At 41.1% G+C, this 11,765-nt stretch overlaps 1 protein-coding gene across 1 annotated transcript; it reads left to right on the forward strand.

Annotated features, from left to right (window-relative positions):
* Positions 1–6,598: 6,598 nt before the first annotated feature.
* Positions 6,599–11,549, forward strand: waif2 (Wnt-activated inhibitory factor 2). The gene is made up of 2 exons (XM_034179063.1): positions 6,599–6,608; positions 10,420–11,549. The coding sequence occupies exons 1-2, from the start codon at positions 6,599–6,601 to the stop codon at positions 11,496–11,498; spliced, it is 1,089 nt and encodes a 362-aa protein (XP_034034954.1). The 3' UTR covers positions 11,499–11,549.
* Positions 11,550–11,765: the final 216 nt, after the last annotated feature.

An 11,765-nucleotide genomic window follows, 5' to 3' on the forward strand; every position in this document is an offset into this window, starting at 1 on the left:
TATTAGCAAAGAAAGTCATGAAGTCATTACTAGTTAAAGTTAAAGGAATACTCGGCTCAATAGAGCTCTGACTCTTTGTCAGCCTGGCTACAGTGCTGAAAAGAAACCTGGGGTTGTTCTTATTTTCTTCAATTAGTGATGAGTAGTAAGATGTCCTAGCTTTACGGAGGGCTTTTTTATAGAGCAACAGACTCTTTTTCCAGGCTAAGTGAAGATCTTCTAAATTAGTGACATTCCCCTACAAGTGGAATCCCAAAAACTAAAGGACAGATTTATCAGACCCTTCACCATCCTAAAAGTCCTCAGCCCTGCCGCAGTGAAGCTGAAGCTGCCAGCTTCACTGCGGATACATCCGGTTTTTCATGTGTCACGACTCAAACCCTGCCACTCCTCTCCCCTCTGTGCCCCCGGACCAGCGCCGCTGCCTGCCCGGATCATTGACGGGGAGCCGGCTTGGACTGTGCGCCGGCTCCTGGACGTCCGTCGGAAGGGCCGGGGGTTCCAGTATTTGGTGGACTGGGAGGGGTATGGATCCGAAGAACGCTCCTGGGTGAAGAGAAGCTTCATCCTGGACCTGGCCCTCCTGGCCGACTTCTACCGGCAGCACCCGGACAAGCCTGGTCGGGCGCCAGGAGGCACCCGTTGAGGGGGGGGTCCTGTTGTGTGGGCCGCTGAAGAGGAGGTACTGCTGGCCCACCACCACCAGATGGCGCCCTGCTTGAAGTGCAGGCTTCAAGCACAGAGGGCGTCATAGCAACCGGGAGTGACAGCTGTCACTCGTCATCAGCACCAGCTGTCACTCATCCACATCACATCACCACCACCATAAAGGCCGGACTGCAACTCCACCTCCCCGCCGAGAAATCAGCTACCTTGGAGGTAATTCTCTGCTGTATCTAAAACTGTGTCATAGTCTGAACTCTTTTTTGCAACCGCTTTCCTGTGGTGTGCCTTATCTGCTGGATTGGCGTTTGGTGTGATCAGCGACGGCTTCGCTTCTCACTCCAACCAGATAAGTGGTTAGACAGGAGCTGCACGAGTGTGTGATTGGAGGTGGAGGTGCTCCCTCCCATAAGAACACAGACGGTGGAATTACTGAGTGTGCGAACTCACACTCATCAAAACTGTTTCTGTTCTCTGCCAGCAGTACCCGGTCTGACAGCTGGAGACGGTGGCCACCTGTGGCTCCAGGACTTGGCGGCTCCGGTGTTCTTCAGATCCGTTGGCGGTGAAGGCCGTGTGGGATCCGGCTCAGTTCAGGACGGACGTCTCCTATCCTCAAGCCTGCCCACACGTCACTCAACATTTAATTGTCTGTGGTACCAAAACTGTATTTGTCTGTATTCCGTTGTGCACTTCACAACATTAAATTGTTACTGTTTGGCTTATCCATTGTCCGTTCATTTAACGCCCCCTGTTGTGGGTCCGTGTTCCTACACTTTCACAACAAATAAGTGCTAAAAATTGCAAGCTCTCACCACCCCATTACTGTGGTCCCTAACCTGCTCCGTATTAATAAAATAAAGTAGTCATTGTCAGAATTACTGGGACAGCTATATTTTAAGTACACAATTGAAAATATGTTCATAAATAAATTAAAACAAACCACTATTGTATAATGACAATATTATTTTTTCAAAATCCAAAGTTATGGAACAGACACAACAAAACAAAATGCTTTTACGTATAAAGGGAATGTGGAAGAACCATATTTTGTCATATTTCAGAATACAGATTACATATATACACAAGCAGCTAAATTTGACAGAAGGGTATTGTTATTCTACAGTGTTACTGTACTGTTTTTCTCCAGTGTTATGTCCTGTGATTCCAGTGTTACTGTCCTGTTATTACACAGTGTTACTGTACTGTGATTCTACAGTGTTACTGTACTGTGATTCTACAGTGTTACTGTCCTGTTATTGTATAGTGTTACTGTCCTGTTATTAAAGTGTTACTATATTGTGATTCTACAGTGTTACTGTACTGTTATTCTACAGTATTACTGTACTGTGTTTCTACACTGTTACTGTACTCTTATTCTGTAGTGTTACTGTCCTGTTATTATCCAGTGTTATTGCAATGTAATTATACAGTGTTACTGTACTGTGATTCTGCAGTTTTACTGCACTGTTATTATACAGTGTTACTGTACTGTAATTCTAAAGTGTTACTGTACTGTTTTCTACAGTGTTACTGTACTGTTATTGTACAGTGTAAGTGTCCTGTTATTAAACAGTGTTACTGTTTTGTGATTCTACAGTGTTACCATACTGTTGTTATACAGTGTGACTGTACTGATATTCTACAATGTTACTGTCCTGTTATTAGTGTTATTGCACTGTAATTACACAGTGTTACTGACTGTGATTCTACAGTGTTACTGTCCTGTTATTATACAGTGTTACTGTCCTGTTATTAAACAGAGTTACTGTATTGTAATTATACAGTGATACTGTACTGTTATCCAGTATTACTGTACTGGTACTATGCAGTGTTACTGTCCTGTTACTATACAGTGTTACTGTCCTGTTATTATACAGTGTTCTTGCACTGTGATTCTACAGTGTTGTTGCACTGTGATTCTACAGTGTTACTGTACTGTGATTCTACAGTGTTACTCTACTGTTATTAAACAATGTTACTGTATTGTGATTCTACAGTGTTACTGTACTGTTATTAAACAGTGCTAGTGACCTGTTATTATACAGTGTTAGTGACCTGTTATTATTATAATACAGTGTTACTGACCTGTTATTCTACAGTGTTACAATCCTATTATTATACAGTGTTACTGACCTGTTATTTCATTCACCAAGGGCATTATAAAATCATCGGCATTTATTTATTTGTTTGTTTGTCTGTTAGCAGGATTATGTTAAAACCACTGCACGGATTTTGACAAAATTTTCACTACAGACACCATGGAAGAATCCATTAAATTTAGGAGGTGATCTGGATCCGGATTCTGGATCGAGTTTCACTTTATATAGGCTTTGAAGGATTACGTCAAAACTACTTCATGGATTCTTACCAAATTTGCACCACAGATAGATATTAGGGCATGGAAGACTCCACTGAATTTTGGAGGTGATCCAGATCCAGATTCTGGATCAAGATTTCACTTTATATAGGCTTTGAAGGATTACTTCAAAACTACTTCATGGATTCCCACAAAATTTGCACCACAAATAGATATTAGGACACGGAAGAGTACACTGAATTTTGGAGTACCGTATTACTGTACTGCTATTATACAGTGTTACTGTATAATAACAATACAGTAACACTGTGTTACTGTACTGTTATTCTCCAGTGTGCTGACTGTAACATACAATAATACTTTTTGCTGATGCAGTTTCATAAGTTTGAGAACACTCAATTTTTTTTTTTCATGGATGATCACACATATTCCTTTTTGCAGCAGAAGGCTATGGAGCATGGATCCCCACCACCAATAATAGCACTATTTTGACCAGCAATGGCACAATGTAATCTGTAAACTCACCACTAGATGACACTAAATCATACACACTGCAGCTTTAATCTGAGTATACATTAAATATAAGAACAACAAACACTAAAACAGCCACAGCGCATGTGAGCAGATCATCTCAGTGAAGAACCCCACCATCTGGAAATGCTATGAATTCCAGACATCACCAGCTGTGACCTAAAATGCCCTGCTGTACATCTTTCTCTAATTTTATACATATTTTTGTGTACCCGTACGCTTCAGGGAAATGCTCCTTACTAAGCAGCAGGGGAATGAAAGCCTTGGCCTTCATATGGATGTCAAACTGCAGACATGTTTTACTTTTGCTTTTCATGTTCCTTTCATCGGGAGTGAAGCTGAACATGCACACTGTGATGTGACTGTTGCTCTGTGTGTTCTGACCCACTAGGTAAACACACAGACACAAAACATGGAGCCCTATTGTTGTCATTGTGATTGTGTTGTGATGTCATGATGGATGTTGGATCACTAATGACAGATTGCTGTGTGCTGCGCAGCTGCTGCCATTAAACAAAGCCCAAATGGTGATCGACCAGCAGCTGAGTTCAGAGTTTCTCTTTCACTCAGCATCACATATGAAGCAAGGTGGATTAACAGATCTGTCCATGGTTCTGAAATGTCACCTTTCTTTCATTTTAATCTTTCTTATTAAACTTGTGCATTGCAGTGGCCCGCTCTTTGCAATTGTCAACGGTGTTAAATCTTTAGCTGTCTTTGGACACATTTCTGCCTTTTTCTTCTCCAGATCAATATCACCTGATGACCGTAAGGCCAGAAGGGTAAATTAGAAATTGTGCTCATGGTAACTTGAATTTTTTTTTAATCTGTTTTTCCATCTCATCTGAACTGGACATCCCCAATGAGAGAATATAAGGCTGATCAGATTATTGATTATTTGCAATGTCTTATCCCTTTGTCAGTAGTTTTGTGTGTGTATGTGTGTGTGTGTGTGTCACTATTCCAAGCTCTTTTTAATAGTGCAGCAGCTAAGAAAATATTTAGAGCAAAATCATGCAAATGGTGATACAAGCACCAAAGTTGGCACAAATACGCCTTAGACATTACTCTTTTGAAAAAAAAAAAGAAAAAGAAAAAAGACTGGCCAGTTGAATTTTCAATAGCGGCCAGGTAGGGGTCAATTGAAGAATTACACTGGGATCAAAATTAAAAATGCTCATATCATTTTGAAAACTATACCACATTATTTGTCTGATTGTAAAGATTCCAAAAAGGTATAGTTTGGACTATCTATGACTGAATGATTAAGAGTTATGGGATAAAAACAGCAAAAATGGTGACAAAGATCAGTTTCAGTTTACACAGGGGTCAAAAGTTAAAGTTGCTCCAATTTTGGTAAAAATATGCAAATTATTAGTTGAGTTAACAGGGTTTTAAAAAGGAATAGTTTGGACCATCTGTCATGCTTAGTTATCATGTTACGGTGTAACATATGTCACATGTCATAGAATCCAATGGACATTGACCTTGTTTGAACTTTACTTTGGAGAACAAACATTCAACACCATCAAAACTATTCCATTTATTAATCCTATTTGCTCAACCAATAATTTGCATCACTTTTTACCAAAATTGAAGAAACTTTAACTTTTGACCCCTGTACAAACTGAAACCGACCTTTGTCACCATTTTTGCTGTTTTTAAATCAAATCAAATCAATTTTATTTATATAGCACCAAATCACAACAAACAGTTTCCCCAAGGCACTTTATATTTTAAGGCAAAAGCCATACAATAATTACAGAAAAACCCCAACGGTCAAAACGACCCCTTATGAGCAAGAACTTGGTGACAGTGGGAAGGAAAAACTCCCTTTTAACAGGAAGAAACCTCCACCAGAACCAGGCTCAGGGAGGGGCAGTCTTCTGCTGGGACTGGTTGGGGCTGAGGGGAGAGAATCAGGAAAAAGACAAGACATGCTGTGGAAGAGAGCAGAGATCAATCACTAATGATTAAATGCAGAGTGGTGCATACAGAGCAAAAAGAGGTGAATAAAAAGAAACACTCAGTGCATCATGGGAACCCCCCAGCAGTCTAAGTCTATAGCAGCATAACTAAGGGATGGTTCAGAGTCACCTGATCCAGCCCTAACTATAAGCTTTAGCAAAAAGGAAAGTTTTAAGCTTAATCTTAAAAGTAGAGAGGGTGTGTGTCTCCCTAATCCAAATTGGGAGCTGGTTCCACAGGAGAGGAGCCTGAAAGCTGAAGGCTCTGCCTCCCATTCTACTCTTACAAACCCTAGGAACTACAAGTAAGCCTGCAGTCTGAGAGCAAAGCGCTCTATTGGGGTGATATGGTACTATGAGGTCCCTAAGATAAGATGGGACCTGATTATTCAAAACCTTATAAGTAAGAAGAATTTTAAATTCTATTCTGGAATTAACAGGGAGCCAATGAAGAGAAGCCCCATAATGCCCCCATGAAGTTTTTACCCCATAACACCTGATCATTCAGTCATACGTAGTCCAAACTATACCTTTTTGGAATCTTTACAATCAGACAAATAATGTGGTTAGTTTTCAAAATGATTTGAGCAGTTTTAATTTTGACCCCTGTGTAATTCTTCAATTGACCCATACCTGGCCGCCTATCAAGTGGCCAGTCGGTTTTTTCAAAAGAGTAATGTCTAAGGAGTATATGTGCCAACTTTGGTGCTTGTATCACCATTATAACAGCCCCACCCCAAGCCACCCATTATGAAAACCATGACCAAGTGCACAAAAAGATATGCACTGATAAATCACCCAAATCAAAATTAGCCATTTAGCTTTAGCTTTTTTTGTAACTCTAAGATAGGGGTCAAGTTCAAGCTTCCCTTTTATGGGTTGACTGGGAGTAATTCAGAGGATGCCATCATTTAGAGCCACCCCATTTGAACTTCAAACCCAATCTTTGGTAAACCTAAGAGTGACATTAGATAGGGTTTGGTCAGGTTATATACAGTCTGTGGGCTTCTCTTATTTTGGTAGGGGTCGCCAAATATGATCCAATATTGAGCCGCATGGTGATTTGGCTAAAGTTGGATACCACATACTCTTCCTGACAACTCCACACATAGAGTACATGGAGAAAGGTGAGCCAGTACTACGGACCATCTGTTTGGGAGGGAAGCTGTGCTAATTGCTTGCACCATGGGGTATAAAGCTGCGATTTAATTTTGGGAGCTATCCATGGTGCTGACTCTTCAAATGCCTTTTTTAAGTGTCATTCCTGCCTTTCCCCACATGTTTAATTATTTCCTTCTTTCCTCATTTCTTTCACTATTTCCACCCTTCCTTCCTCATGACTTTCCTCTTTTTCTTGATACTTTCTTTCCTTTTTTAAAAAAAAATGGAAACTAAACTATTATATTTTAATGTGGGCAATAGTTTGTGGAGACCATAGTACTGAATATATTTGTGTATTTCCTTTTGTTCTTTCAACTTAGTTATTTCAACTTTCAATTGAGTTAATGCCACTTCTCTAGTTAAGTTGAAATAACAAGTTGAAAAAAATTTTAAAAAATGTATGCAAATTGTTACATCACTTTATCTTGTTGAAACAGCGGTTCATTTTTTAGAGTGTAGCTGAGTGGATAAGGAACTGGTCTGCCAATTTATAGACCTGGATTCAAACCCTGATTATGTTACCTGTATGTGTCCTTGGAAGAGACACTTAATCTCCATTTTCTCAGACCACCCAGCTATAAATGGGTATCAGCCTCAGGTGGTGAAGTACACTGCGTCATACTGGCATTTCATCCAGGGGGAGTCATTGACTGTCATCTGCTTGATGTTACGGAATCCGAAGATAAGCAGTGGCGCACCAACGTGCCTCGGGGCATATAGCGGATTTATTTCTCCTTGAATCCTTCTGCACTCAGAAGTACTGAAATGTTGCAGTGCTATAATCTGTGGCAGTATCCATGGCATGAAATGTATTACATTGTCTTTTCTTTATTTTCCTTCCCTTTTTTTAAAAGTTTTCTATTTTCAGCTTTTACTTATTCTTTTCTTTTGTGCTCTGTTGCAACCTTCAGTCTCCAAAGCACACCAAGTGGCCAGGCTTGTTGCTTAATGAGACTATATTTTATCTCACTCTCATTATTCCAGGCTCAATTATAGGAATGTAGTTGTTTGCCTTCTTACTGGTACAAAATAAGGACAGTGGGAAAATGATCAGTCCAGCGTCATGGGTCAACACAAATTTCTTAAAGCTTGATTTATTTGTTTGTTTGTTGCCTGCTGGAGTTGAAGAGCAGGCGAACAGCTGTCCAAGAGCCAATTTTCCTTCTTTAAAGGAGGGAATCAATCAGACAGTGCACACACAAACCACATTATGCAAGCTGCAAGGTCCCACTGCAATTACAATGTAATTACAGTGTAATTACAATAACTGACACGCTCACCTCAGGAATCCAGTAAATTCAAGTTCCAGTGACAATATAATTTGGAAAACAAACAACTGCCGGAAGCTAGAAAGAAAGAAAGAAAGAAAGAAAGAAAGAAAGAAAGAAAGAAAGAAAGAAAGAAAGAAAGAAAGAAAGAAAGAAAGAAAGAAAGAAAGAAAGAAAGAAAGAAAGAAAGAAAGAAAGAAAGAATTTGCTCAGTAAATAGAGGTAAGAAACCTTGAAAGAAAATAAGTGAAAGACAAGTATATTCACTGAAAAATAAATACATCTCAACTGAAATACTACAAAAAAGACAAGATACTTAAAGTAACTAAACAGATCTTAACTCCATTGTTCAGTGTAGGAAGAAGTTATTAAGCCCTAACACATATTTAGACCATACCTTAATATTATACATTATATTTTATATTTACATTATATCATAAACTTATTGTGAAATAATCACACTTATAAATTATTCAAACAATCTGAAAACAAATACAAGAAAAAAGAAAAGATTCATAGTGAGACAATTTACACATCCTGATCCAACCAATTAATTTATTGTTATTGAACATTTATTTAAACTTTCATAATGTCCATGTTTTCAGTTCATTGTTGAAACTATGCCATAAATGATATTTTCTGTGGGTTCTCACTAATTATTTGTGAAATGAGCCTGTTCCCCTCAGCTTGTGTTTTCCTTCAGTTGGAAAAACTTTAGGATTCTGTTAAATAATACTTTGTTTTAGCTTTGTACATAATTTATGCAGTTTCAAAATCACCTTTTTAAATTTAAGTGCTTTTAGTTTGATATACAAATATTCTTAGAGCCCCTTTTTGAAGTATGAAAACTGAATTTGTATTTGTTTTATAAGTATTTACCCAGATTTCCACAAAATAAGTTATATAGGGATCTATGAAGGAGCAGTAAGGTGTACAAGGATGCTACATGAACAGCTTTCTGGACTTTTCCCAGGACTGCAATGCTTCATGACTACTGGTGATTCAAGGGTCTATTGGGGCAAAAATTCCCAGGGGGACCTTCCCAACAGCATCCATTGCCATTATGTTATAGCCCTATGTCTTTCATCTTTCGGGAGCCTATTCTGTCCTTGGGCCCCAAGCAGTTGTCCGTCCTGCATATTGGCAAGTGGTGCATCTGTTCCAAACAGTGTTATCTGTATACGAGTATAGTTGTTTGTACATACTTGATTTGTGGTTTCCATCAGATTTTCTGGTCAATTGTCACACCAAGAAATTTGATCTTGCATGCTGTCTCTCTGGTGAGGATGCTCCCTGGGCCTCTCTCTAGGGAGGTCTTCCAGGCACAGTCAACTGGGGGGACACCCGACGAAAGACCCACAATATGCTGGAGAGATTATATTTCCTCAGATGGTTTGGGAATGCCTCAGGATCATCCGGGAAGAGTTACAGGACTTTGGGGAGGATAGGGAAGTGTGGGTTGAGCTGCTTGGTCTGTTGCCACTGTGACTCAGATGCTGGTAAGGGGCAGAAAATGAATGAATGAATACTATGTTAACACTGTCCAATCACTAGAGGTGGGCAGATAGATCCTAATATCAATAATATTGATACCAAAGCTGGTACTGATATTGAACGATCCTTGTGTAAAAAGATCGATACTCAAGCTTTTTTCTCTCCCGCACACACTGACTGCTGTGCACTCAGATTCATCAAAGTCTACTCTCTGTAAGAGGAGTGCTGTGCTGTGTCACACAACATGGAGGAGTGCACCCTTGTATTGTGGTTTTTCAGCCCTCTACCTCAGGAGATTTTAAGTTGTGTTAAGTGATATTTTTTTTAAAACAAAAATGTTGATTATGATAAAGTATTTTGTTGTCACGTACAATATTTGGTGTAATTCTATCCTTGGTCTTGTGGATCCTTTGGATCTATGAAGCTTAAATATGAAAAAGTATCGGTATCGATATCGGCAATACTGGGCCTGTATTTACTTGGTATCGGATCAATACCAAAATTCCCGGTATTGCCCACCTCTACCAATCACCTCTAAGTCAGAATTTACTTTAAGATTTTAAAAATCATAATTTTTGTTTAAGTTTAAATGATCTTTCACACACATTTAAATGATTTGTGGAAATAGTTTCATACAAACGTAACTAAAGATAACTGAACTGAAGATAACTGAACATCTCATGAACAATAAAATCACTTTATTGTAGATAACTTGGATGTCTCCTTGAAAATCCCCCCTCCTCTCTCTCTCTCTCTCTCTCTCAGGCGTCAAGTACACACCAGGGCTGCGCGCCGATCAGCAGCTTTCACACAGTCGCAATCGTTCTGGGCCAGTTTCGTGCCAAGGCGCCGCAAACAAAACTCCGATTTTCCGCAGACAGACACGTGAAGCCCCGAGATGAGAAGGGACAGAAGCGATTTTCTCTTCTGATGATCGAACCTAAACTCCCGCCGGAGTGATTCGACTTCACATGAATGACAGGATCGGGATAAGTCACCTTTTTTCCGCTGTCAGACTACACACGGGAGAAGATGTGGATATTTCACAGTGCGGACAATCAGAAATGTCTTTTTCCTCTGTGGAATCGCTGCTGTTTGTGTTTGACCGTGGCGATGTGTTTGCTGTTTGCGCCTGGCTGGACGGATGACAGTTGTCCGCTGTTTTGCATCTGCGCCAGAGACTCCGGGACGGTCACCTGCCGGGATGCGGAGGACGCAGAGGTACCGGGAGACATACCGGACTGGACCTCCACCTTGATCATCACGGGGAGAAACATCTCAACTTTACAGCGCGGTGCGTTCAGGACCAACGCCACCGAGTTGGAAATGTTGACTCTGTCGCTGTCCTATAACCGCATACAAACCATCGAGCCTTACGCGTTCCTGGGACTCCAGCGTCTGCACCTGCTGGACCTGAGCCACAACCGCCTGGTGTCTATCTCAGCCCGGGCTTTCCACGGCCTTTCACAACTGCACTCTCTTTATCTTAATTACTCCATATTGCCTCCGGCCGCTGTGCAACTCTCGCATGCGCTCAGCGCGCAAAGCTTGCGCAACCTCCACAGACTTGAGTTGGCGGGAAACAGCCTGGAGTGGATCCCTCTGCTGAGATTAGACGCGCGCAACCTGCACGTGTTAGTGCTGGTGAATAACTCCATAGAAAGCATCGGGAGGGAAAACGTGTCTAGTCTGTACCAGCAAAGACGCACGCGACTCTACTTGTCTTCGAACCCGTTTCGGTGCACCTGCGAGCTGGAGGCGTTTTACTACTGGCTGAAGAACTCATCGCAGTGTCCGGACGCGGGGCGCCTCCTGTGTAGCGAACCGGAGCCCAAGAGAGGGGTCCCGGTCGACATGCTCCGGGCGGAGGACGTGGACTGCATGAACGAGAACCTGGAGGCGGTTTCCTACGTGTTTCTGGGCATCGTGCTGGCACTGATCGGGGTGGTGTTTCTAATGGTGCTCTACCTCAACCGAGGGGGCATCAAACGGTGGCTCAACAACATCCGGGAGGCGTGCAGGGACCAGATGGAGGTCTACCATTACCGATACGAGCAGGACTCAGACCCCAGACTGGCCAACGTGGCTGTTTAACGTCAGAAACAATTCAGACTCATTTAAAAACACAGAGCCAAAGGCACATTCAGTGACCTGCAAGCATCATCTCTCCAGAACAATATTTCAGCTTCCATTCTGGGATGGCAGGACAGTATTTTCATTATCGATCTGTTGCTATTTTTTTTTATAGAACTGATTAATCGTGGTATAGAAAAGGTTGCAAAATTAAATTCTTTTAATTTCCCCAGAGCCCAACACTGGGGAAAAAGTAATGAAAGTCCCTTTGGAAAAAGTCACGAACTA

This window comes from Thalassophryne amazonica, chromosome 9 (genome assembly GCF_902500255.1).
Source record: "Thalassophryne amazonica chromosome 9, fThaAma1.1, whole genome shotgun sequence".
Taxonomy (NCBI): domain Eukaryota; kingdom Metazoa; phylum Chordata; class Actinopteri; order Batrachoidiformes; family Batrachoididae; genus Thalassophryne; species Thalassophryne amazonica.